This window comes from Haliaeetus albicilla, chromosome 8 (genome assembly GCF_947461875.1).
Source record: "Haliaeetus albicilla chromosome 8, bHalAlb1.1, whole genome shotgun sequence".
NCBI lineage: Eukaryota > Metazoa > Chordata > Aves > Accipitriformes > Accipitridae > Haliaeetus > Haliaeetus albicilla.
The window spans coordinates 14,405,959-14,432,651 of NC_091490.1; the positions used below are offsets into that span (position 1 = coordinate 14,405,959).

Consider the following 26,693-nt stretch of genomic DNA (forward strand, 5'->3'; position numbering starts at 1 on the left):
TCCCTTTAAATTTTTTATTGGCTACAAAATGGAGGACTTATACCTTTGAAATTGCAGCATGCCATGACATTACAATGAATTATAATCCTAACCTATTCATGCTTCCTCAAAGGCCTAACCCATCTGCGTGCCTTGCAAACATGTTGTAAAATGCCCTGCATTTACATACATATTTTCAGGAGCTTTTTATTCAAGAACTGTGACAGACTCGAGAAAGGGAAAGGGGCTGAATGGGCAAGAATTCTCAAGATCCTGGAATTTTAACAGTCTTGCAATATCTCCTCACAAGCTACGAGCTCGAGGCAGACATTTTCGGATAAGGTTCTTAGTTTTTTGTTACATGAGAGGTGAAGTTTTTAATCCCTTCTGGCTCTGAAGATCTATGTTCCTGAACATCCTGGGAATGGAGCTCATATTGCCAAAATAAATCTAACGCTTTCTAGATCAATATTTAGGGTCAGATCTTATAGAAGCTCAAGGCACATCAAGGAGCTCTTTAAAGGCCAACCACCCAACCCAGGACCCCTGAATCTGCTCTCAGCATCTCTGTTGCAACCCCAGATATCTCCCTGCCTGACCCCAAGCTGCACAAGTGCCTCCAGCTCTGCCTGTGCCTTTGCACAGAATGGAGCAGGTACATGGGGATCTGCGGCGATACAGTGCCCGAGTGGTACCCAAGCCCTCTGCATGGCATCGTTTAAAGGGGGAGGCTGGTGAACACCTGTGACCATCAGGGCACAGTGCCTCAAAAACATCACAGTGTCAACTTTACTCTCCTAACATAAAGACAGAGGTAAAGTGAAGAGGTGCTTGTCCCTTCCCTGACACACCTTTGTGGATAAGAAAGCTGGAGCACTTGACTCTGGCAGTAAACCAGACAGTCGAGTCAGTCGCAGGGAGGAGTCCTGACTTCTGGTCTCTAGTTTCAGGGCTATTTCTGTTCTCTTGCTCTTCCTGCTCTTTTCCTCCTCATCCCTAGCAGCTGGACAATATAAATGGGTGTGGGTAAAAAAAGTCTTGGAAGGAGCTGTCGGAGCACAGGCTTCCACCTCCTGGCTTAGTACACTTCCAAAGGGAGAGATATTCAGGCCCCTCTTGGCCCCTTAATTTTTTGCTTTCAGTAGCTGAGATTTGTGAGCAAAACATGCCCCTACCCTGCTGAGTTCCAGCTCATGGGCAGGTGTTTGGCAAATGCTCCCAATAAATAAGAGATGTAGATCTGATGCCTTACAAGAGCCGGAGCATGCTCTACTCAGATCCACTGCTCCTGGCTACTAGGCACTTAGGTATAAGTGGATCAGCGTCACCATTGCTGTTGGCTATGAACTGAGGGGAAAAAAACAACCCTTGCTCTGTTATTAAGCAACTGGATGTAGGTACCAGCTCCCAGAGTCGCTGGATCCAGCACGTATGATGGCAGTTGCCTTCCTAGCAATCACCTCTGTGTTGAGAGGACAGACTATCCCCATGTTGCTCCTTTTTCAAGCTTGTTCTTAGATATAGGAAAACAGTACAAAAGGTCAGATACCTCACCACCCTGAAAAACATCACTCTGGACCGCGTATTTTATGCGTATGACCCTTTCCATGTTCTCATCTTCAGGCTCTTTCAGTAAGGAGAAAAGCACACACACTCAGACACACACAGAATGCACAGCAGGTGACAAGGGAAACTCAGTATTGGAAACTCAGTTTCCAGCTGCTTTAGGGTGGGCAATTCATGAGCCACTGGCCACAAGGTGACGAGGCACCACAAATGGGTGCTAGTGGCCTGCAACAACTGTGAGAATTTCACCTCCCAGGGACCTCCACCCCCATGTGGAGACCAGCTCCCAGATCAGCACATCTGATCTATCGGTCTGGAAGCTGGATCTGAAACACAGCTCTTCAAAGTGGCAGTATTTCCATGAATGGTGACCAGCTGATTAAACCCATAGTTTGGCACTTACATACCTTGTTCTAGTTTAAAATTAGTGTCTGGAGTGGTTTAGTAACTCCGCCATTGATTTCAGCACCAGTGTTTGAGCTTAGGAGACGGGTTTCAAAATTTTGGCCAAAGTACATGGCTTATTACCAGGTAACAGCCATTCACTCACAAAGAGGATCAGTTAAGAGCAGCCTGCAGTGCAACAGTTCATGCTATCTCTGTCCTACAGGGATTGAAAGTCCTTTGGTTTCCTGTTTGTCAATTGGGTGCTTTCACCAGTGCTCAAGTCAGTCAAAGGGAGGGGAAAAAAAAAAAATTAACAGAGCTTCATAGAAATATTGCATTCCTTCCTAGAGCAGAGGCAAAACAAACAGAAGTTTAAAGTAAACAGTCTCTACCAGCAGATCTTTTCCCCTTTTATTGCATGAATTACAATGCCCTTCAGCCAGCAGAAGGCAGAGAAAGTTCTGCCAGGAAAAAGAGTTATTTGAAAAAGTTTACTTAAACTTTTGTTTGCTTTGCTGCATGCACACACACACACAAAAAGAAAAAAAGAAAAAAAAAGAGAGACCCTTTCTTCTTCCACTTTAGTGCTAGGTAGAAAGAAAATGGATTTCTCTTTATTGACTGGTATATGGCTGGCAGAAGTAAAGGCAAGTTTCCTCATGGTCATGCCTCTGTGCTTAACCATGATCTGGAAGAACATTGTGGGAGATAAAGCAGGCCTATCCTGTTCACCTAGGACATACAGACCAGTGGAAAAAACAAATATGAGCATCTCTGATCATTCTACTGATATAAACAAGCACAAAGCTACCAAAGCCAAATAGCAACATTTTATTCTAATAAAACTGCTCAATGAATCTTTTTCTTCTAAATCTCTGTCCCTATTTTGATGAAGACAAAAGTTGCAGTCTGCTTTCATTCACACTCCCGTAAATCTGGAGTAACTGGAAGAGAGCTAAAAAAGCTCTGTGGTTGGTTAGGACAGAAATTCTGACTAAAAAGTAAAGCAGTCTCAAAACAACCAGCATCATCTTTTGTGAAAAATGTTCCCATTTCTGATCAGTTCTCATGTTTCTGTTTGAAACGGACTCCTTGATCAGAAGTTAATAGAAGCATGTCATGTGAAATACACAGAGCACTTTATAAAACATGTAAGAAAAATAGGGTTGTGTCCTGAAGACTTTGTAACAGGCAGAATAAGATAGAGAAAGAGAAAAAAGAAAGGAAGATAAAAAGAGATTTCTAGCAATGTATAAGCAAAGCAGGATAAAGCTGAATAGCAGTTGGATTAATGCAGCATGAGTTTGTTTTTAAAGTACATCCCTTTTCTGCACTTCCACCCTCTCCCGTCTGCCCCATGGCCCTGACCTTGTTCCTCCCTATTTCAAAAGAGCCGTCCCTCCTTATTTCCCTTCTGACCTGCATTCCTCTTTGCTGGCTGTAATGTGGCGATAAAGACACCAGTAAACCCAGCCAGCTTGCCTAAGATCAGAAGATAAGGAGAGTGATGTTAGCAAATTAACTGAGTGGTATAAAACAAAAGGGGGAAAAAAAAAAGTTGTCAGGAAGCTGAGAACTTTTGAACCCATTTAAACAAATAAGTGGCAGAGGAGCAGGCTTGTCTGTCACAGGAATATCATCAGCAAGAGCCAAGCCAGAGCTTGGAAGCTACGATCAGATGCAGCCTCCGAGAGCAGCCCCTGGTAGCAGAGGAGAGCTGTTGGAGAAAGGGGAGTTCCTGCCTTGACGGGACGCTCCTCTTGGCCATTTCCACCCCTCGCAGACCTGGACCTGATACCCTCAGGTCACTCCGGCCTGCAACAGCTGCAAAGAGACAAAGAAGCCTCTTTGGGTGCTTCCCTTATGATTATGCTTTCCAGGGCCCTAAGCTGGTAAAGAAAGCGTGCTGTACTGGAAATAAGTTCAGTAAGGCTTTGAGATACACGCAGACTCATTTATTTAGTAATCTTAACTGGCTTTCCTGCTTTTCTACCAGCACTAAGGGGGTTAAAACCTTCCCCCTGGGCTGGCCTCCAGAGATTTTGCTCTCTGTGGCTCCAGATGGCTTTCAAATATCTCTAAAGTTTTGCTGCCCTCATTAGTGACAGATGTGGGAGTTATAATTTGAAATTTAGGTTCACTAAAGCAAAGCGTTGTGAAATCCCAGGAACCCGCAGACGCACTCTTAAATGCGCCAGTGGTACAGATCACAGAGAACATGCTCTCACGTAATGCTGAACAAGAGACTTTATTACCAAAGAACATCACTTTCCTTTCCCCGCTCCGCTTTATCTCAGCCTTCCAGTGCAGCCTTCCCTGGGAGCCTCCCGCTTGGCGCTTTGCCGCTGCCCCGAAGCAGCAGCCCCAGAGCCCTGCAGCGTGGCAGCTCACCGCGGTGGGCACACCGGTGGCGGGCACACCGGTGGCGGGCCTGGCAGCGCTTTCTGCCGGGCCGAGCCGTGCGTGCCTCCCGCCGTCCCGTCCCCGGCGGCACAGCGCCGGCCTCCTGCCTCAGATGCCGGCTTCCTCATACAGCCCGAGCCACGCGCTAATTGTATATTGGCATCGGCCCTGCTATTTCAGTACATTTATTTCAACCGGCACCTAGAGTAACCTGAACCAGAACCCATCTCAACCACTGCTTTTGTCGCGAAAACAGACAGATTTTTTCATTGCCTTCACAGAGCATGCTTGAGAACCACATCCAGAGCATGCTTTCCTTACAAATTCCCTTCCTTTCTTCCTGCTATAGAAAGGGGAGATCTGCAATGTGGCCACGCTCCTGGAGAGGATGTTTGCTTTGGCAACCAGCCCATAACACTCCTCTGCAGAACCTGACAGGTAAAGCCTCTGAGGTCAGCCTGCATTGGCACTGTACAAGGCCTGGAAAAGATACTATTGCTCGTCATTACATACAGCCCTTCACCAGCAGCTCTTGAACGCAGAAGAGACACGGTACAACCGTCACCTGTAACATCCTCCATTAGTATTGCTCATTGATCTGGGGGAGGAGGCCTAAAGTAGCCATGCGACGTGATCATTTCGGAATGGTCTTGAAGTAGATGGTACGTAGTAGAGACAATCTTAACTTTTTGGTCATTCAAGCAGTTAAGATAACATTGACCACTTGGAAGGACAGCTTAATTTAAAAAAATGGGTTTATGTAACTGTTGTACACTATGTATGAGTACAGAGTATATTTTTGTTCATCCTTGTCAGCACAGACATACGACACATGCAGAGAAGAATATCTCCGACATGGATGCACCCTAAGGTTGTCAGATCCAGAAGGATGCTACTCATTTGTAGCTTACAGCATAGGTATTCCATGCGCGCAACATCTTTCTGAAGAAAGCAATAGTTTTAAAGGACAAAAGCCAAACAAACAAGACCAGTCAAGCCATGTGACAGTACAAGCAGATCTCATAGGCTTACGTGGTTTCATAGAAGCTGAGCAGAACCACAGGATCTTTCCCTTTTCCTCTCTTATTGTAAACTTTTCCCTGCTGTTTCTGCAGGATTGTGCTGTCTGATTCACTAGCCTGTAACATTTTTAGCCTAGAAATGTTGCATACAAGTCATTCATTAAAAAGGTAGCATATAGGCTATCATTGGGAGTTGCTTTAAGATTCAGCTGATTCCCCCCCCCCCCCCCACTTTTGTTTAGCTTTAGGGGAGACATCCTTGCAAACTGTTACCATTTGATTCTTCTCTCATTTTCCCAATAATCCATAAATCTGGTTGTGTTTCCCCCCACCCTCCTTTAAATGCTACTGCCTCCTCTTCCCCACCACTATTCCCCTTTTCTTTTGTCAAGTTCAGTTATTCAGACAGGGAAGCATGTGGTTCTTTAGAGGATAGCTCTCAACTATCCATCTTGTCCCAGAATTTATTCTTTTATTTTTTTCCCCTCTTTGAAAACTTCACATATTTGGGTTAAGAGACACTCATGCCTTTGTTTTGTTACCCACCAAGTATCACCGTTCTTACCTTTGCATCCCAGTTCTCTCTCTTTCTGCCTCCCTATTGCAGCGCTGAGATTCCTTACTCACTGCAAAGCCAAACGTTGCACTCCAGCCTCCTCACTTGTGCTGTTAGACTGGGGGCTGGACGGCAACTGCAGGTAGGCTGTGGGTGCTGGGTACACCATGGAGGGGGGGGTCTCTTCATAGGTATGTCCTCATTAGTACCTGCCAGAGGAGGGTGGATACATGGCTCTGCCCCATCCAATTAGAGAGGGACTGTATGCACCACTGCTTCTGAGAACAAGGAGTGAAAGGAGTTATATTATAGGCATTAAGTGCCAATCGTAACAGAGACAAACCAGAGCTGAGCATAAGGAGGAAGATTATCCTTCACTAGGACGTGCACTGTAATTTCAGCAAGGATATACTTTGCTTTTCTCTGCTTCCATGCGACCCACCTGCTGAAGAGGTGTACAAGCTGCCTCTCCCTTAGCTGGCATCTATACTAAATGGGTTACAGCTGCTACTAATTTCATTTAGGGCCTAACTCCTTGATGACAGAAGCCGTGACTCCTGCACAGGAGTTTGATGAGTCCTAGCTGGGTATTTGCACATGGTATTTCTGCAGCTCTCTTAAACAGCAAGGAACATATTTTCAGCTTAAGAAGTGTGACCCGATCTTTCATCACTAACATAAATGAGCTGATACTAACATGGTTAAGGTGGGCATTTGTAAGTGTGGCAACAGGAGGGAAAAACCTCACGTACGTTAAGGAAGACAGAGATGAAATCAACAATGGCTCAGGAGTGGCAAGAAAAGCAACTTTAAGTTCACTTTAAAAAAAGAAAAAAGCTCATAACATCAGTGAATGAAAAACAGCTAAACAAATTTCACCGTTGATAATGAGCAGGAAACCCAGTGCTTGAGATCATGAGTTTATGCAAATCTGTTATTACTGCAAATTGGCATCCTAAGACCCTGATCCAACACTTGCACATATGCTTAACTTTATGCACATGAGCAGTCTCATTAACGCCAAAGACTTAGTCGTGCATAAAACTGAGCAAATGCATGAGTGTTTGTAAGACTGGGATTTAAACACAAGGGATGGAAAACAAATTTACTGTATCATCAACAATTATTTCTGAAACCCATCAGAAGCCAAGGTGGTGCCAGAAGTCTGTTTAGTGTAGAAACATTCAAAGAGAGAGAGGAGTGGGATTTTGAAGATTGCTGCCTTTAACTCAATCCATTAGGCCCAATAATGGTGGGCCAAACACAGGAGGAAAACATCCCTGCCCAGATTAAAATATAACTGATTATGGATATTGGAGACATAGTATTTTGCATCACATTTTACAAGATAAACTGGACTGCCTCTTAAAAACACAGATTTCAAACTTAGTTATTGTAAAGAAGAACTGTTTATAATCAACTTGGATTTGACTATGTTATTCAGCAGTGTTTCACACAAGTCTTACAAAATTAATTTAAGTGGTATCAGGTTTATGTGGATTCAGAGCTGACTGCAGCATTTATATAAATAGTTACAATAGATACAAAGGCTGACATGGGAGGGAGGTGCCTACTGCGTCGCAGTGAAGACTGATGGCTAGTCTTAGAGCTAGTTTTAATTAGAGTATTCGGCAATGCTTCAGGAAACAGAAGAGCTCCCTTATGTTATGAAACCTGACAAAAATATGCTATTTCCTTGGGAATCCAAAAGAGTAAATACAATAAAATTTGAGTACCTACCAGCAAGACAAGAAAAAACAAAGAGCTGTAAAACAAGGTCTGTAGAAATAAAACTTCTGCCAAATTTAAAGGGATAGCTCTGGAAAAGGAATTCTGGGAAAAGTCCAACCCTGCATTGGGAAGATGTAAAAATAAGGCCTCTACAAAAAATGAGGTCTTGTTATCATAAATAGAATCAGTCAAAAGTCATGTTTATGTATCATGATAATTTCTGTGTGCTTTTTAAGCTTTTTTTTTTTTTTAGTTTGAAAAAAAATTAGTACATTCTCGGCAGTCAATTTTACTGCTACTTTTTATTTTGTGGTGGTTTTTTCCATACTTTCTGTTCTTTTCACCCAGTACCATTGCTGCTGTCAATTTTGCTGTGTAACAGTAAAGTTGACGGAATTATGATACTTTTCGTTAGTCACATCTTGCAGCTTGTTCCAAAGCGGCAGACCTCTGGGTCCCATGCTTGGCTGTGTATCTGCCTCCTGGCGAAGTCCGCATATTGCAAGGGCTCTTGGTTCTCCATAGGGTTTGTTTGGGAGGGTTGTCATGGAGATACAGGGTCTGAAAAAGGCAGTATGGTCTTTCACGCGGCTGCAGTCTATACGGACGTGCGGCCCACAGCAATGGCGGTGAGAGCTGAGCTGGCAGGGAGCCAGGCAACTTGTGAAAATGCTTTAGCACATTTGCACTTGACATTTTGGTTGTGGTTACATGGAGTATCAGTGCATTGATGGCCAGCTGTTTTCAAGTCTGCATCCATCTTAAAGGCTGAGTTTTATATAAAAATAGCTTTGGGGGATGACTCCGGTGAGGTAGCAGCTTCACCTCTGCAATCTCACAGCACAGTAATGCTGCATGTCCTGAATGTATGAGAACAAAGTGAAAAGAGTTAACACAGGTTGGAGCAGCTTGTTGGCCAGGAGCCCTCCTCTCACTAGCTCTTTTCCCAAAGGAAAGAAAGTTTTATCTTTCTTCATGGGTTAAGTTTTGGCTTTTTTCTCTCACCTATACAGGTTTCAAAGAAGGAGGTAGGACTTCTGTGACTAACTGGCATCTGGCAGGAGTGTGATTCTGAACCAGGCTTTAAGGGATTGTCATGACAAAGATACAAACGGTGGTATTATTGATGAGAAAAGTGATGCTGGAGATGTAGCAGCAGGAAGAATCAGCCCTGCAAATCTTTGTTCATTCTGCCTAACCTCACCGTGTGCAACATTGCTTTATATGGCTGGTCAATAAGATGCACAAGTTTGCAAATGCCTGGCTTCGGGGTACCACCATGTTCTGAGTTGAAGGACTGTGAGAACTGGAGAGTGGAGGAAAGTCTGAAATAAATTTGAACAGTATTTATGGTGTTTTCAATGCCTACCTGCTTCATTCCGGTAGGTAAAGAGCGTAGACGATCTGTTCATCAGCACAGCTCTGGCACACTGAACCTCCCAAAGGCTGTGATGATAATTAACTCCTAAATGTTGTAGTTTCTTTGAAATACACTTCCAATTCTTTGAGGAAATAATTATTTCAGAATAAACCAGTCTTTCTTAATCCAGACCTTATTTATTATATTCTGAAGCACACCTTGAAATGCAACACTGAACACAAATTTCTCTTTGATTGGTTTAATGGAAACAATTTCTCTCTTCAGCAAGAACTTGCTTTCAGAGTGAAACCTTAACATTTTACTTTTTATCTGTCTTGTCAATCATTGATTTATTTTTTTTTCCTGTTGGCTCTACCTGGAGATGTCATATACCTCTCAAAAGCACGTAATCTGAAAAGATGCGGAACAAAGTTTTTATTTTTCAAACCAGTCAACTAGTTACCAGTTGATCTGACAAATATGTCACACAAATTTATCTTTGGAAAAAGTTTCCTCAGCTGATGCACAGCACTTGAGTGCAAGTTTGCTTAACAAAATCATAACTAATGCCCAACTTATTTTTCTGATTTGATATTTCATATCATAGACTCATAGAAAAGTTCAGGCTGGAAGGGACCTCAGAGGGTCATCATATCCACCTTTCTGCTCAAAGCAGGGTCAGGTATGAGATCAGGTTGCTGGGGGCTTTATCCAGTCTTTAAAACCTCCCAAGATTTTAACACAACCGCACAACCTCTGTGGGCAACCGTTTCCAATGCTTGACTATCCTCATGGTGAAAAGGTTTTTCCTCATATCTTGCTGAAACCTCTCTTTTTTCAGTTTATGTCCATTGTCTCTCCTCCTCTCTCTCTGCTGCATTGGGGCTCATGTTACTAAGGGCTGCGGCAAAAAAAAACCCCTTTTATTTCTCGTCAGTATTTCTGCATGCATTAGGGAGGACAATTCAATATCCTTCAGGCTCTAAGGCAATGAATCTAAACAAATTTTTTCTGCTCCTTATGTGCTGTATTAAAAGATGAAAACTCATTCTTGCATGTAAGGAAAACAGAGTTTCAATGAAGATCTGACCCAGAGACTGGAGAACACAGTTTTCCTATAAAAGATGTTCTTTCATTAAAAAGACTATTGTAACCTAAACACTTTATGATATATTTTCTTTCCAAGGAACTTCTTCAATCTCACTGAGCATGCTGAAGTCATTATATAGTTACTAGAGATGCTTCTTTGTCCATACAGACTTACTACAGGTTACATTTCTGCAGGAGATTAAAAATGATGTATTAGTAGATATCCTTCTAAAAATACTCTTTTAAGTAATATGTATCTTCATCTTCCCAAACCTGGAAGAACCTATACAACAGCAAAGGAAATACAGCAAATAATTCAGGGCAAATAGTATATAACTATGAGAACTTTTACCACTGTATTTATTTAAATGAAGGGAAATGTCAAAATGTGAAAGCTAGGCACTTCAGCTTATTCACATATTTTACATTCAAAGGACCAACAGATTATTATTTTTTTTTTTTTTCCCCCAGAAAAAAAGACTCCTGCTCTGGTTTCCAAAATTTTTACAGAGACATGGAATATACTTAATGAAGCACGCCACTGCAATGCATACAATGAAAACCTTGTGTATATGGGAAAAAGATAAAAAACAAACAAATTTGACCATTACCAAAAGAAGTTTTCCTTTAATATAAATAAAATTCAGAGTAGTGCTTTATTTTAACAGACCACACAACAGTGGGATTTATTAACAACCACATATTTACAGTGCCTCACTGGTAAAAATACCGGGCTTCATCTGAGATCCTAGACACTTCCTGAGAAGGCAATGTGGGCTGAGGACTGGTCAGCACTTCACATAAGCTAAGTGCTAAAAGGGTGAAACAAAAGCATGCTTTTAAAATAAGATGGCAAAGGTGGAACTGCTGATGCATCGTGTTTATGCCCTGATCTAGCATAACTTGCACCTCAAGTACTCCCTTTGATTTCAGTAGATCTATGTATGCTCCTAAGTTTAAATGCAGGATAAGTGTTTCAAACCAGGAGCCTCAGAGGAAGACAACTGCTTGACTCAAAGATACTATGAGTAAGAAAACTGCTGTAATTACAATTTTATGTGGTATGGAGGCACACAACCTTGAATTTAAATCCATATTCTTCTGCATGGGTGATTTCTACCACTTTACTTTTAATTTGATCGTACAAGGTCTGGATTCCAAATATCTCTATCAACTGACAAACTTGTGAAAGCATCTTCTTCCCACAGCCTCCAAAATCATAGTGCCAGTTTAGCAGATCTCAGTGTTTTTGGCAATTAAATAAAATAAGAACCAGATCTTTGTCAAAGTATTCACAAAATAATCTTTCACTTATAAAATGGCTGTCCTACCATTCTTGTATCAGATCTGACCTCAGCTCTTTAGCTCTAAACAGTTCTTTAAAAGTTATAAAAATAAAGAATTAATATACAAATATATATTTCAGAGTGATAAGAGAAAAATATTAAACAAATTCCTTTTTTAATCTACTTTAAATTAAAAGAAATGTTTTCAAAAGTCTGGGCTGAAGCAGATCTTTATCTATTGACTCTTTAATGGAACCCATTCCCTGCAGATGGCCACATACAACTTAATTTAAGAACTCATTACTACAAAAAGACAGCGAACATGTTTCCACTAGCAAAGCAATTCATTAAATCTAGCGTGCCAGTTGGTTTTTGGTATCTTGCTTTCAAGAATTGCAGTCATTTCTAATATTAGAAACAAAACCCAAGTCATGAAAAGTCTTGAGCTTCTTTAGAAATTTGCTTCTTTCCCTGGTCTTCGTTAGTATTTGTTTTGCAATAATCTGGTTTGTTTTGTGTACTGTTTGTATACAGCGTAATATAAATGCTCTGTTTGAATGCACACGTATGTACAAAACGAGTCAGTAATTCAGTTAAGAGAGATGCCACCTCACTGGGTCATTTCATACTTTCACAATACCATATTTTTATGTAATATCCATAACAACATCATCTAGGTTGCTCCCTTCTTCCACTGAGATGTTCATGCATGTTTTCCTTCCATTTATCTCAAGCAGCCGAAACAGCAAGGAACATTTTTGAACAACCTATAATACTCTTCCTGAATCTGAAATAAAAATATTGAATTAAAATATAAAATAGATTTATTAATAGGTCTATATGTCTTTAAACTCATTTTGTACTGCTGCTGTCACCAGAAGTTTTAAGGTGGGGCTGCTTTTGACTTTAGGACAGAATACTGAAGAAAGTATCATGTCAGGCTAGTGTGAGTGAATCCTGTTGCTAACTGGAAAGACTGGAAGTGAGTTTTGTTGCACACATTGCGTTATTTCGTCAGGTTAATGGCACCGTAACCAGTTTTGAAAAAACATGTTTCCGTGTTTCATACATTGATTTTAAAACGGGGACGAACTATGTGAGAAGGTAAAAATTGGGCAGAGGTTCTGTCTCCGCTGAAGGCAATGGTAAAATTTCCCCTCTTCCATCCTCTCCCCCATCAGTGGCACAAGGATTTCCTCCCTTGCTCTGACAAAACATTTGCACCACAACTCTGCTTCAGGGCTAGGGACCTGCCTGTGTAGGTACACGAGGCTGCCTGAGTCACTTCCCACGAGGAATGGAACACTTACCTTCCTAGACAACACGCAAAGAAATATGAAGATGAACATCCCCTGGAATGCGTTGAAGATTGTAAAAAGATATGCAGTAACCACAGATCCCTGGACGACATGGAGGACCCCGAAGATCCAGGTAGCCCCAAGGAGGAACAGGAGAGCAAGAGCACCTCGGGCACAGGACCTAGACAGCAAGGACACGTCAACAACGTGCGGGCACCTGCCATTTTCCTTCCTTCACTGCTTTGGATGGTGAACGCTGCCTGGGCAATTTTTTCCCAGCTGCAAAGCCCTGAGAAGTGCAAATGCATGGGCTGCTCTTTAGGGTGTGCTGTAGCACTGTGGCGCGAATAAGCTCACCTAATCACTGCAGAAGAGCAAAGGAGTAAAACTGGAGGGCCTTGAAACACTGGCTTCTTTAATCTTCAGATATGTTTTCTCTGGTGTACTGCAGCACCATATGATTTGATTTAAATCCACTGTTAGTGTAATTCCCCAAGGAAAAACATATGTCTGTTATGAAGCATTCCCCCACTTTTCCTCCCCCCCTTATCTTCCTTAAAAATAACCCAGAAAAATGTACAGTATGCTCTTAGGTCAGTACATGTGCGTGACATCAAAGGGTGCCCAGGCTGCCTCTCAGGTTCACTGCAGAAGACGGTGCCAGTTGTAAAACTAGACTTTCTTTCTTTCTTTCATTCTTTCTCTTTAAAAAACAAAAAAATTTTGGTTTTAGAACACAAATAGTCTTAAATAGTTCCTGGGTCAGCATATTGATGCTTTAAAATTATAGGAACTGATTGGCTATGATTTTTTTCTTCCAACATGCTGTAGAGCCCTGCTCGCAGACTTGAGCAAATTACAGCATGTTGTCTTGGAAATGAAGCCACTGATTACTTTCTTATTCATTCTCAGCCCAGTCATTGCAGGACTTCCTTTGAACAACAGACATTTTTAGCACCGTTCCTCTGAAAATGAATAATTTTCAACTTCATTAAAACCAGCGCACCACATGAAGCTATGAAGGGTGAGGAATAAGAGAAAGTAATCAATCAAACAATTGCTAAATCCTAACTATAAATCTAGTGCAATGCATTGAAACTGCAGGAGTGTTCCTAAGCAACACAAACAGTAAGTTGTTTTCAATGTTCCCTGTAGTACACTTCAGCTTTTCCTGCACAAACGGTTTTCAAGGTCCCTATAAATCAGTTTTAAAGAGAGTGAGTTGATGGAAAAATCATAGCAGCATGCAAAGTAAAAATCCTGGAGAGAATCCTCCACGTCCCCCCCCAACACCCCAGAAGCACAATGTCCTACTGTTGACTTTTTACAAATAACATGAATGGCTTGATTTTCTTATCACGGAATTACTTGTTACTTCAAGGCAAATATTTTGGTCCCAATTCAGGCATAAGTTTTGAAATCTGATTTGGCTTGCATAGAGGCTGTGGAAAGTACTTAAGAAAAAAGGACAATTACTTCTTTAACCTTGCCATCAGCCTTTACCCTCTGGTCATTATGGGCCACTTGTATTCCTCATACACCTCCCACACAACCCCCGCGTTACTCTACAAGGTATTGCTCAATGGGAATAAAGACTGCAAAATCTACCTCCAAATCTATATGAGGGGATAACAGAAAAAAAAAAAAATCTTTTTCTACAAATCTTCCAGAAGATTTAACTATTATTTTTGAATACTCACTTTCATTTCTGGCTGTATTTAAACTTACAGAAAGTAGAATTTGTATTAAATGGCAAACTTACCTTATATTTTCATAACAACTAACTTCTGGCTTTAACATTGCAGTGTGTCGAAATACTTTATAAATAATCACTCCGAAAGCCAACAAATTAACCTGAGGGGAGTGAAGAAAGGAACTTTTAGTTCAAACCAGGACGCTTTTGAATTTCAGTAACCGTTACACATTTAAATGAAACAAGTCAGATAAAGTTTCTGTGTATTTGAAACCTACAGAACCCAGTGCCGGGAGGGGAAAAAACCCACCCTTTTCTGATCCACTTCTATTAAAAAAATATGAGCTCTGTAATAAACATTGATCAAACAGGGCTGTAACTCTACCTTATCTCAACAGTATCACCACCAACAGTCTGCAAATGTTTATTGATTTTATTGGTAAATCTCTTTGATTTCCTGCTGAGATTTTATTTCTCTAAGTAGAGATGTTTAAGAAAAGAAGAGAAGAAGAAAAGAAAAAAGAGAACAAAAGACAAAATAAAATAAAATAAAATAAAATAAAAGAAAAGAGAAGAAGAGAAAAGAAAAGAGAAGAAGAGAAAAGGGAAATGGAGAAAACCAAAAAAGCAAAAAAGCGCCCCCCCCCCCCCCCCCCCCCGGATTTCCTATTGTACTGTATCATGTAGATCTTGACAAAATGTATGTCTTTTGTTGCTGAATAACATTAATAACATCATATGTTCTGAGGTCTTTGGGGTGTGAAAACTTTCAAGTGGCACAAAAAAACTTTGAGGTTTACACAAAGAATTTTTAAAAAACTAACTTTGGTTGAAAGGCTCCTTGCTGCGCATTCTCTCTTATATTTTATGTTTGTTTCATCGGTGAATAATTTCAGTATGTTTTTTTCTTGCCTTCTTTATCATGGCATCACTTTATTTGAGTTTGAAACAGAAAAAAGCAACTAAAAGAAGCAGTTTTGCAAATGATGCTCAATTATGGTTCTGAACCTCTGTTTGCTCGGCTAGGCTTCACTGATCTTTCATTTAAATTTATACTGCATTCCTTTAACAATGTGGATGAGTTTGCTTTCTCACTTTAAAAAAAATTCTTATTTTGCTTTGCAGCATTTAACATCAGAATCTATTAAAAATGTTAGTAAATGAACCAAATTTTAGCTGGATGTCATCCAGATACTCTTTGTAGATCCTTGGTTGGAATCCCTTGGTGGGTTCCTGTGGGCTTCCAGATGTAGAATGAATAGAATTAATGTCTTCCCCAACCTGTTTCTCCAGAAAGGCTGTGTGGTTTTCCTCCCTCCTTCTTTTTCTTTAAAAAAAAAATCCTCCATAATGAAAACAAAAGGCTGCTGTAGGAGCACAGCATCACTTTAAAAAGAATCACTTTCATTTGTTAACGCTTGTTATGTATGTCCTCAGAACATTTTTGTTGTGTCAAGGGGGGAGTATCTGATATTAAATGCAGGCTCTGCTTTAATTAGCTGCATGCTCATACTTTAATACAGCATAATGTATTTACAATTTGATAAGACAGGAGATAGAGCTGATTAGCAGTTTAGGGAATTAATCCTTCACTGAATACCTTGTATTTGCGCTGATCGTGAGAGCTATTCTGAAGCTCCTTATATTTAAAATTGTAATCTATAATACCTCCTAAACCAGCAATTTTTCAAAGTTAATTATAAGTCAGTCAGCAGTTGTGGGTAATTATATGCAGACTTACTTTTTATCTTATATTTGTTGGTGAATAATATATCAAATAACTTAGTGCACACACTGTAATCTGCATAACCCACGTAATATACTTATTAATCTGAAAAAGGTCGGGTGAAATGTGATCAAAGTACCACGAGCACGGAGAACACGCACCGCTATTTCTTCAGAAACTGCTATCAAGATTGCAGCACAAACCACGCGACCAACCTTCCTCTCTGCCAGCCCATCACCAGGACCACTAAAGTCAACGAGAGCCTGCGTTTTGCCATTAATAGGCTCTGCAAGGAGCTCTGTGGGCCAACCCCCCCTGTCCTTCGGCCACATAAACCAGCTGCAGAACTGGAGAGGTTTTGCTGAGCAAGGATGGGGCGGGCAACAGGCAGATGTGGGACCTCGCGGCACCAGACTCCATTTCTCTTTGTCCCAGCGGGGCTTCTTTACACAAATACTATTTACACTGTCTGTTGCACAGGATAATAGGATTTGGCCCTCTGCATTAAAGTAATACCCATTAACTATGATCTTTTCATTCATCAATCCATTCTAATGGGAATAATCTGTACATATCGGGGGAATGGGAGAGGTTAACACTGGCTTCTCGGAGTCAGCTGCCAGAACACAATTATTGTACAATACGTCTCAGGTAGCCTCACAGGAGGTAGTGTTACAGGGTAATGAGGGTCAGCTTAACTTCTGAAATACCCGGTCACTTCCAAGATTTATGAAAGTCTTAAGTCAGTTTTTGCCCCATTTTGAAGCACTCCATTATTAAAAAATATCTATAGCAAAGTACCTAGACTGCCTTTACACAATGTCCAGTGTCTCAAAACAGAAGCTTTTAAGCAACATTGCATTTTTTTTTTTTTTTTTCTTTTCAGCCTAAGTTAGAGTCCTCTGGAACTGCATTTTGTCCTTTGGGGGACAAAATAGGTAACAATAGTTGTAACTGTCCTGTGACAGACACAGAAATGCAGCAAAACTTGAGGGAAAACAATAACATGAACTCAAGGGTAAATCTAGGAGAAAAAACTAGCCAATGTTAATAATGGTTCAAGTGTGGCTTTTGGAGGAAACTGGTAATCCAATAGGTATCCTAAACTGAACATATTCTACTTCAACCTGATGCTCCGCATATTCTTTGCTATGAACTTACCAGTAGCCTCAGCTATTTCTGGGAGAAGTAAAGTAAAAAGTTCACGTTGGATAGTTGGACTGAGTAGGAATACTGAGAAGTTGGACTGAGTAGGACTAAAGGGGAAATGGCCTTTAAATAACTGATATCCCCAAAGAGCCATAGGTATTTCAACAAATGGGATGGGAAGTCAAATCACCCAAAATGCCTGGCCAAAGATACAACCACTTAGGACATTTGAATTTGTATCCAAAACTGAGCTTCAAATGAGCAGAAACAGAGGCAGTAGGCTGTAAAAGTCATCCAAAATACAGAAAGGCAGAAGGAATCCTGGATCCCCAAATCCTCCAGCTGGGACAAACTGAGGAGCTTCCACATGAGAGACACTGAAACATCTGCTTCAGCTGCTACTTATAGCCAAGCATTGTGTTTTATACTTACTTTGGTTGTAATCGCGTGTTTTCATTTTTGTAATTAAAGCACAAACTTCAGATCTTGTTGAATAAACCTTCGATGACGTTTATAATTAAGGCTGCCTTAAGGTGACAGGCAAGGTGAATGAGAATGACATGGCAAACATAAGGCACGCTGTCTCCAGAGAGAGCAGGACGCGCAGGCAGCTGTGAAACCGAGCTCAGGACAGGCTTTGCGCCGGCCTGGGAAGGACCAGCCTGGGGACTGCTGCTGCCACGTGCCAGCTGTGGGGAGAAGGTACCGGTATAATGAGGAGAGCTGCTCTGCAGCCTTGGGCAGACCCAAAGCGTGAAATGTTGTGGCATGGCCACAGTTCTATCAAGTGAATAACGACGTTACAGTGTGACACGGCAAGTTCTTGTGCCTTTGTTTTCAGTGTTATTACATGGCTGAGCAGTCAGAGAAACTGCTGCGTGTCCTGAGAGGGGATTCTCGGCAAGTCTAATAGGCTAAAGGGGAATTGCATTGATTCCAAGACCAGAACTGGGTTTTTTTTGTTGGTTTTTTTTTTTTTATTTAACAAATGATCCCAAACTGCTGTTGGGCAAACAGTGCACTCAGTCCTTACTACTTCACAAAGGAAACCTCTGACTTTCTTCCTGCAAGCCCAATTCTGTGAGATGCTGAGCATCCTCAGCCCTCCCCCTCCTCGAGCTTCCATGGGAATCAGGTTTCACTCAGCAAGCTCAGGTACACTACAAGACTGATTTTAATAATTAAACTATTCCTTTTTTTTTCTTTTTTTTTTTTTTAAGTGGTTAATCAAAGACAAGGGCTGATATAGGAACAGCCCCTGCTCGTAGCATCTTCAGGGAATCATTTCTCCTTAAAGATATTTGTAAAAGAATTTTTAGCTTTATTAAATTCTACAAACGTTGTGGTATATTTACGAACAAATGGTAGGAAACTTAAAATACATTTATGTGAAATAGATATTAAATAAGGGCAATTATTAGGATCCCATGAAATCAGGATTCTGTAGATATGGGCAACACATTTATGTATCTGTATAACCCAGGATAGTCTCCAAGGAGCCACAAATCTGGATGAGCTAGGTTTTATTGTACACCCGTGACTTAGTTTAAAGGGAGGATGGTAAGTGTTTGGTGCATCCCTCTTGGGGAGATGACCTGTGTGAAGGGTCACAAGGATTTAGGACTTTTGAGTGACTTCTGGCCCCATTAAACTGATGGCAGAACTCCTGTTAAATGGTAAAACTCCCATTGCCTCCAGCGTTGTCAAGGCTTTACCTCTACACATCATAGAGAGTGGCAGCCTCAAGGGATTCACAGACAACAGTGGACACTGCTGTGGGTTTCACTCTGCAGATTAGCACTTGCATGTATCATGGACGCACACTGTGGAATAGAGCAGGATAGTGAAATTTTTCCTGCAGCTGTGTTTTGGGGATGTCCATGGTACAGTTGCCATGTTCACAACTGTGACGCTGGTGGGCAAGATACAGCAGGCACACAAGGAAGAGTTCAGAGCTGTCTGGAGCGGTACAAGTCCTAGGATCAGCTCTGACCCACAGCTGCAGCAGCTGCCTGGATAATTTCCTCTTGTAAAGAAATTCACAGGAGAGAAAAAGCGATTGCAAATTCAGAGAGATTTCCTGGTGCTTTCCTAATCATTTTGTCAACAATAAGGAGGTTTTACCAAAGGAATTGGCCTGGGGAGCTCTGTTCAATCAATCACATGTATTTTAGGATAGGATGGGAAAAACTGTGTGTGGTGTTAACCTACCTCCACCTAGAGCTAGGATGGCTTGGTAAATCTGTTTGCAGATTTGCATCCCTCCCTCCGTCTCAATGCTACTATGGCTAACTGGCATAGGTTTCTGTAATGAAGGAAACCTGCCCAACGGTGGGCATGGGTAGACCAAGATCCTGCTGCTTTGTCTTCTACTCCTAGCAGCTCTGGGACCTCCACAGCAGAATTTCACCCATCCACAGTTTGTAGAAGAAAATGCATATCAAGACATAGTAATATTTACTCAGTTTTTTTTCCTAAGATGAAGATCCAGAAGAGCACTGAGAAACAATCTCATCTATTGTCTAAGCAAATTACAAACTTCTCTGTTGACTACTAACCATATTTTGCAAACTAAGTAATAATATAAAAACGAGCACGTAGGTCCTAAGATGCTACACGTTCCAAGCTGTTGGAGTTCTGCTAATAGCATATTGCTTAGCAACTGCTATATTTAAAATAGGTCCTTAATTCCACTGTTAAATGTACGTATTTTACATACTGGAAGAGTAACATAATGTTCTATCCTCAAGTAAATATGATGTTAGTGCTTCACACTGCATGAAACCCTCTCTGTGTAGGTACAGAATGATAGCTATTTTTAGTTGAGCACTGAATGGTATGAAATACACACAATTTAATAAAGCATGCAAAACATCTGCCTGCAAATAAAAATATTTGCACTCATGTTGAAGAGTTGTAGTTTCTTTGATAATTAATTACAATTAAATTGTAAGATACTGAGTGAAGTGATATATCATCATTTTGCCCCATCAAGGTAGCTGACAGCTGTCAAATTTGGCAACTAAGAAATGTTTTTTTCCTTCCTCCCCTCCTCCCTCTTTTTAAGAAGGCAAAAGAGCACTTGAAAGCTCAGAGGGAAATGGCCCATCTTTCATGGCAGCAGCTCAGTTAGCACCTGGACATCTGCTAAAATGAAACAGATCAGGATGAGAGGCATTCAAGAAAATTTTGTCCGACATTTTTGTGTTGAAAAATGTCAGTTCATTAGCACTAAAAGACATTTACTGGTTTAGACTATACTTTCACCAGGAAAGGCTTCCTGAATAGGATAGCTTTTCTGATTAAAACCAGAAAGGACACTCCTGAACAATGAAAATCCCTGTGGACAGGGCATTTATCCAGGATGTTGGAGACAGGGGCACAATTTTCTCTTGTACTTAATATTCAGACTAGGCTATGACCCTTAGTTTCTCCAGCCCCTGTAGCAGCTATTCGCTGCTATTGCTCTGTCAGCCTTGCTGGATCTATTCTGTGCCATATAAATAATTAAATATTCACCGGAGCAGGGAGACCTGGATCTCCCTCACTCCCCAGTTCCTCATCCAGGCCTATCTAAAGACAGTTGTTTTTTCTAACAGTGGAGTAATTGTTTAATATGAGACTGAGTTTTTGAGGCTATTTCCAATACACATGTATTTACAGAATGAAAAAGGAATTGGTAATTTCATATGAGATATCCTTGTGTAAAAGATACACGCCAACCTTTCAAAACTTATTAAAACACTTTAAATACCAGCCTTTTAAGGCTCTCTAGTGTTACAAAGAGGAGAAGGTATAAGAAAGGGGCAGCTAATTCTAAAGATTCAGACATACTAGTTCTGATTCAGTCTGAGCACTTTACATTCAAACTTCAAAAACGAAACCCCCAAATCATTCTCTTCTCCTTTCTTAGTCTCTGTCTCAATAATTGATGAAACCATCTATATGCTGATGTCAGATCTCACAAAAAAGAATGAGAAAATTTCTCCTGCTGCTCTCTTAGGCATATACTTGAATTTTTTACATATATCATATTGAATTTGGCTCTTTCAAAAAATGTCTGAAGTTCAGAGCAGCTGTATCTGTATCATTCTTTACAATGACCCTCATTATGAGTGTTTGAATTAATGAGCTTGTGATGGTCTGAATTCTGCCACAGAGAGCAATACATTTCTGTCTTTCTGGCTGTATAGCTAATGGCTGGGTAAAATGACAACATTCAGTGGGTCATCGTTACTTCAGTCAGGGGAGAACGGAATTAAGCTATTAACAATACAACAGTTTAAGCTTCAAAATGAAAATGTATGCCATATTAATTGCATAAAATTGGACACAAGCTGGCAGTCAAACAGTCTGGGTTTTGCTCCTGACTGATTTATCTCATTATCATGTCCCCAGTGAATATACCTTCTTGAATGCTTTAGGTATACAACAGCAGTCTTATCTGGGAATAGAAAATGTAGCAAAAACATTAACAAACCCCTTTAGTCTATGTTTTGGGGAAATATTTTCAATCATGCAGGATTAGAATTTTATGATTCTAAGATTTTAATAATTTTACTTGTTTTAAAAATTAAAACATAGCTAAATGAGTTTATTTCAAACCCTGTATCAGGAAATACATAATTTTTACATAGGGTTGCTCTTTATATATGAATACTTCAAAGTTGTTCTTTTACATACTCAGGCTGTAGAATTAGACTCAATTAAATGTTTCCTTTATATTTCTAGAACACTTATAGCAAGCTGTAAATAAATATATAAATAAATAAATGGGGTTTCTATATTTTTCATCAGAGTAAACAGCTTCTCAGACTTCTGGATTCAATGCTGTTCCTTATTGGATTGCAAAGCTAAACACATACTGACCTAAATATTTTTCTTTAACCTCAGTTCTGCAGCCAAGGGCAGGAGGGATGAACCAATAGATCTGTATCTGATCTCAGCCATAAACGTTAGCCCAACTAGATCGAGTGGTAGGACTGGGGTCTGTCCTGCTTGCAGTGTAATTAGTTACTAGATTTACTCCTCTCCTTTTCCAAGAAGCTTTTGAGAAGGTGCATTTACTTGGGAGTTGGTAATGACATAAATCAGGCTGTTTAATGAACTGATTCTGGGTGCATCAAAGACTTCAGACTACCTGTTACACCCCTCCCACGGTTTCTTTGCATAAATGCAAACCTGCATTAGGCTGCATCTGGAGCCTTATGCAGGAGCCCTACAGGAGTATTTTTACCTGGCAAAGAGGAGTGAAATAGTTGTATATTATCTTTTAGCACAGCTAGCTTCAGTGAATGGATGAGCTACCAGGAGGGAGGCAGCATCAGGAGCACGACTGAGATGTTGAGTCTGACAACAGGCTATATTTGCCATTTTGGAGATGTCAGTAGTTGGCAGAAAGCTGTCCATGCCTTCTACAGCTTGCCAAATCCTCTGAAGAATTTAGCCCTTTGCTTTTTAGAAATATTCACAATTCTGCTGTGGATGTGTTCACAAAATCCCATGCTGTGGTTTACGATCTTACCCAAAGCCACAAAAAGCTCTTTCAATGACCAAGTGAGATTTCTGAACAGAGTATTCACATGCAATTACTACTGTGAATTTAAATTTGCTTCTCTGAATGCCTGTGAGTGATGAATCAAAGGGGCAGTAGAATAGTGGAAGAAAATATGATTTGAGTGAGAAAATATGTAGTGTGGATGTAGTCATTACGTAATTACTAAGAAAGTCCAAAAGACATCATCGGTCTATGTCAAGCATCTAAAGCCAACCTACAGTGTCTTTTCAATGAACAAATTAGGGTAAGCATATGTGTTTATAGTAATTGTGCTTATAGCAAGGCAATGTAAAGAATCACAAAGAGAATATTAAGCAACTGGGGGGAAAAAAAAAAAAAAGACCAATTCAGACAGTGTGGCTTTCCTGAAAAAAAAAAAAAAATCCACTGAGGCTTAATATACATGGATCCTTTAAAACAGTGGGCACAGTTTATCTCACTAGAAAAGAAGGATGCTTGGGACACTTGGGATGTTAACCTGCACCAAGCTGTGGGACATCTCAGGAAATCTGCACAGCCAGCTGGCAACTGCGGGTGCTCTTCTGCCCCCCTTTGGCACCCACCTGTACTCCCTCACCTGCTGTTTCTGCTTGCTTCATTATTGACGGGAGCAGACACGCTTGATTCTTCAAGTCTAAGATCCTTCAGTGAATGTGAGGGGGAACTTCTTCACATGCTTTTTCTTGTAACACTACTAGCTAAGTTGATTAAAAAAGCCCCAAAACCCAAACCGAACAACTTTTATATGGAACATCCTTCAAGGACCTTAGAGCCTTCTGTGATGAATTTGTTCCTATGTAACAACATAAAAGCAACTAATTTTCATGTTGTAGACTAATGGCCACAGCCTCTTTTTCCAAGTCTTTCCAGGGACTTTAGAAGAGAGGCTTTAATGACAGAGGGAAGGAAAGAAAAACCTTAATTTCACATGAAAGCCCTGGTCTTCCTGAGAAACTGCCCCCATTGTGTATGGCAGTATGGAAGCTGTGGCTTGGAGATTAAAGCTGGGCCTGTCCACTGAACAGGGCAAGTACTTTCCTACTCAGTGATTATTTAGCACAGCAAGTATTGTTGTTGCCGAACAACACTGAGGTTTGAACTAATCTGTTTCAACCAAAGTTGCATACTCAGTCTTTAATGTCACTATATAATTAATTATCTCTACTTTATCCACAATGGCATAAGAAATGCAATGGACACACCTTTAACTGAAGTCACAGAGGGGCTAATGAAAAGGGGACTATATTCTTTTATAAAGAATAATAAAGCCATTGCTAGTCCCTGTAGGAAATTTATTTCCACTAAAAAGGCAGACTGAGGAACAAGAGTAGATAAAAAAATGTTTAAAACAGCTATTTTCTGAAAAATGAACAGTAAACGATACAGAGTATACTTTTCTCATCTATAAAAAGTATAACTAGGCATTTATCACAAATAACCCTTTGGACAAAAAACCCCACAGATTTTCCAAAGCACAAATATTCACTAAAAAAATGTGAGATGGTGGTATGGTTTGTTGTGATGGAGGTCAGAAGTCAGACAACTTTTTCGATAGTAATCCTTAGAATATCAAGAAATATCAAGAGTAATGAACATGAGCTGCTTCACTGAAGGAGTAATAATGTGAAGAAGCCTGAAGAGGCAGTGTACTTGATTACACCAGTGTGGTGTGATTGACCTCAGAGGGGATGGTTTTTTTTTTTTTCCTTTTTCCTTTTTTTTTTTTTTTTAAGTGGGAGCAATGGACTGTCAGATAATGGTCAATATTGAAGTCTGGGAAAATGTAAAATTTTAAACTCTGAATATTTACTTTTCTACAAGAAAGATGTTCAGTTTGAATGGCCTAGATTAAGTACATGAAATTTGTGAGTGTATGAGAAAACAGCAGAGTAATGGATTTGCCAGGAAATTCTTCTGCATTGATTGCAGCAGTATTACTAATCCTGAATCAACCTAAATGTACAGAACTGAGCAAGTATTAGAGCTGTCCAATAAGATCTGATGAATGCACTATTCCATTAATTTTACCTTTTTTGTTGAATAAATTATTTGACAAATAATGGTAAAATTCATCAAATAAATTATCCGATGAATATATTTTTTAAGTAATCGACTAGCTCTAATGAATATGCAGGCAGTTCCTTAATGAAAAGCATTACTCTACTGTTAGCCTGCTTTCATCACTCATATGTCACTTTTTTTGTATTTTGCAACTGCAATCTGTATATTTTATTCATTTACCCATTCATTTATACAGGGGAAGTTCAAAACAGTATGGTTAATCAATCACTGCAATTCTTAGAATATATTTGCTTTACAGTTGATTATTCATTACATTTATTACATACAGGAATGCTTAATAAAAAGAACTTGGCTTTTCTGAGGACACCTCTCCCAAGAACTATTCTTGGCTTATATGTTCCAAGTCAAGTTTACAAGGATGCTCTGAAAATTACAGGGTCCATTTATAAGCCATTTTTGTAGTTGCAAACACTACAATTACCAATTGTTTCAAGAAACTGGAGCTTGAAGCCAAGCCAGACACCTTCAAGGTCCCTGAAAACACACATTAGAGGAGTAAACCACGGAAGAGCGTACAGGAACCACCTTCTCACTGAACACTGCTAGGATGTTTGGATAAAAGCCACAGGGAGAATTATTTGGATGATGTTCAATTTTGGAAATGTTCCAGCCTCAAAGAGCAAGTCTGTATTTTGTTATTACAGAGGTGATCTCAGCAAATGATACTGAGAGATTTATACTGTTAAACAGCAAATTGCACCTGTTAATGTTACACGTCACACTTCTGAGTGCTGGTTCCTCACAGAGGTGTGCCAATTCATTGCAGCACTGACAGTGGGTACAATAGTCAAGCCTGCATGACTCTGTCAATACTGCAAAGGTGCAAACCATGTTATCGTGGGTGACTCTGAACTTGCTGCACGAAGCTCAACCGAACAGATTTAATGGGAGAAGGTTGTGGGAGAGAGGTATATTAGAAGGGTTTCCTATAGCTGCACTTGGAGTAGCAGTGATTCTCTTCCAAGTTTTCCTTTTAATGGCTTGTAGACTTTCATAAGTACAGTGTTAATAGTCTTTGCCCAGGCCTTCCAAATGACGTCATTTCTACTGCCAGTTGGACAGCTAATATATATATATATAGCTGTCCCTCACAATAAGTACAAGTGGAGGGACTTGTCCTGCGTCCACAGAGTTTAAAAGATGAAGTTTCCAAAAATGTCAGTGATACAGAATAAAGCCCTTACATAGGTCTGCTCCCACTCAACACAGAGCGAGCTGTGAAGCCAGAGGTGGGAAAAGCCATGTAGAAGTCCTCCACAAAGGGAAGGAGTTTGTTATTGGCTGACATTACATGCTCATCAAAACTGCAGCCACATTACCCTGCAGACAAATGGTTATTTCCATTCTACACACTTCTTATTACAGGGAGATTATTATTGTAAGAGTGTATTACAAAAGAAAAGAAAATGTTCTAGGGATTTTTTTTTTTTCCATACCTTTTATCTCTGGAGCTTATATTTGTATTTGCCTCAATCAGGCATGGGTTGTGGTGTGTGTGAATGTTTGTCCCTTAAAGCTTGTGATAAACTCACTTTTCTATTAAAAAGTTTAAATACTTGTTATAAAAAATTTCTCCATACTTGTATGCTTTGATCTAATCTACTGCATAGTTTTAGCTAAAATGGTTGTGGTTCTAAAGATTACAAGTATTAGGAGGAAGAAATAAGTTGTAGAAATTATCTTCAGCTTGCAGCTTGCTTTACAAAGGTTTAAAATGCCCTTTCTTTGCTAACTCCATCTAAAGAGCTTCTGACCCACTCCTTTTCATGTACAGTCGCCAATCTAATAATAATAATAATAATTTTTAGA

The 26,693-nt window shown here is 40.2% G+C and overlaps 1 protein-coding gene across 2 annotated transcripts in view; it reads right to left on the reverse strand.

Moving 5' to 3' along the window:
- Positions 1–10,692: 10,692 nt before the first annotated feature.
- ADGRL4 (adhesion G protein-coupled receptor L4) overlaps positions 10,693–26,693 on the reverse strand; it is a 76,213-nt gene continuing 60,212 nt past the window's right edge. For both annotated transcript variants that reach the window (XM_069789046.1, XM_009918655.2), the window contains 3 exons: positions 14,440–14,531; positions 12,690–12,858; positions 10,693–12,166 (listed from right to left, as the gene is read on the reverse strand). In XM_069789046.1, the coding sequence (XP_069645147.1) occupies positions 12,104–12,166; positions 12,690–12,858; positions 14,440–14,531 (324 nt within the window). In that variant the 3' untranslated portion in view covers positions 10,693–12,103. The remainder of the gene's footprint in view (positions 12,167–12,689; positions 12,859–14,439; positions 14,532–26,693) is intronic.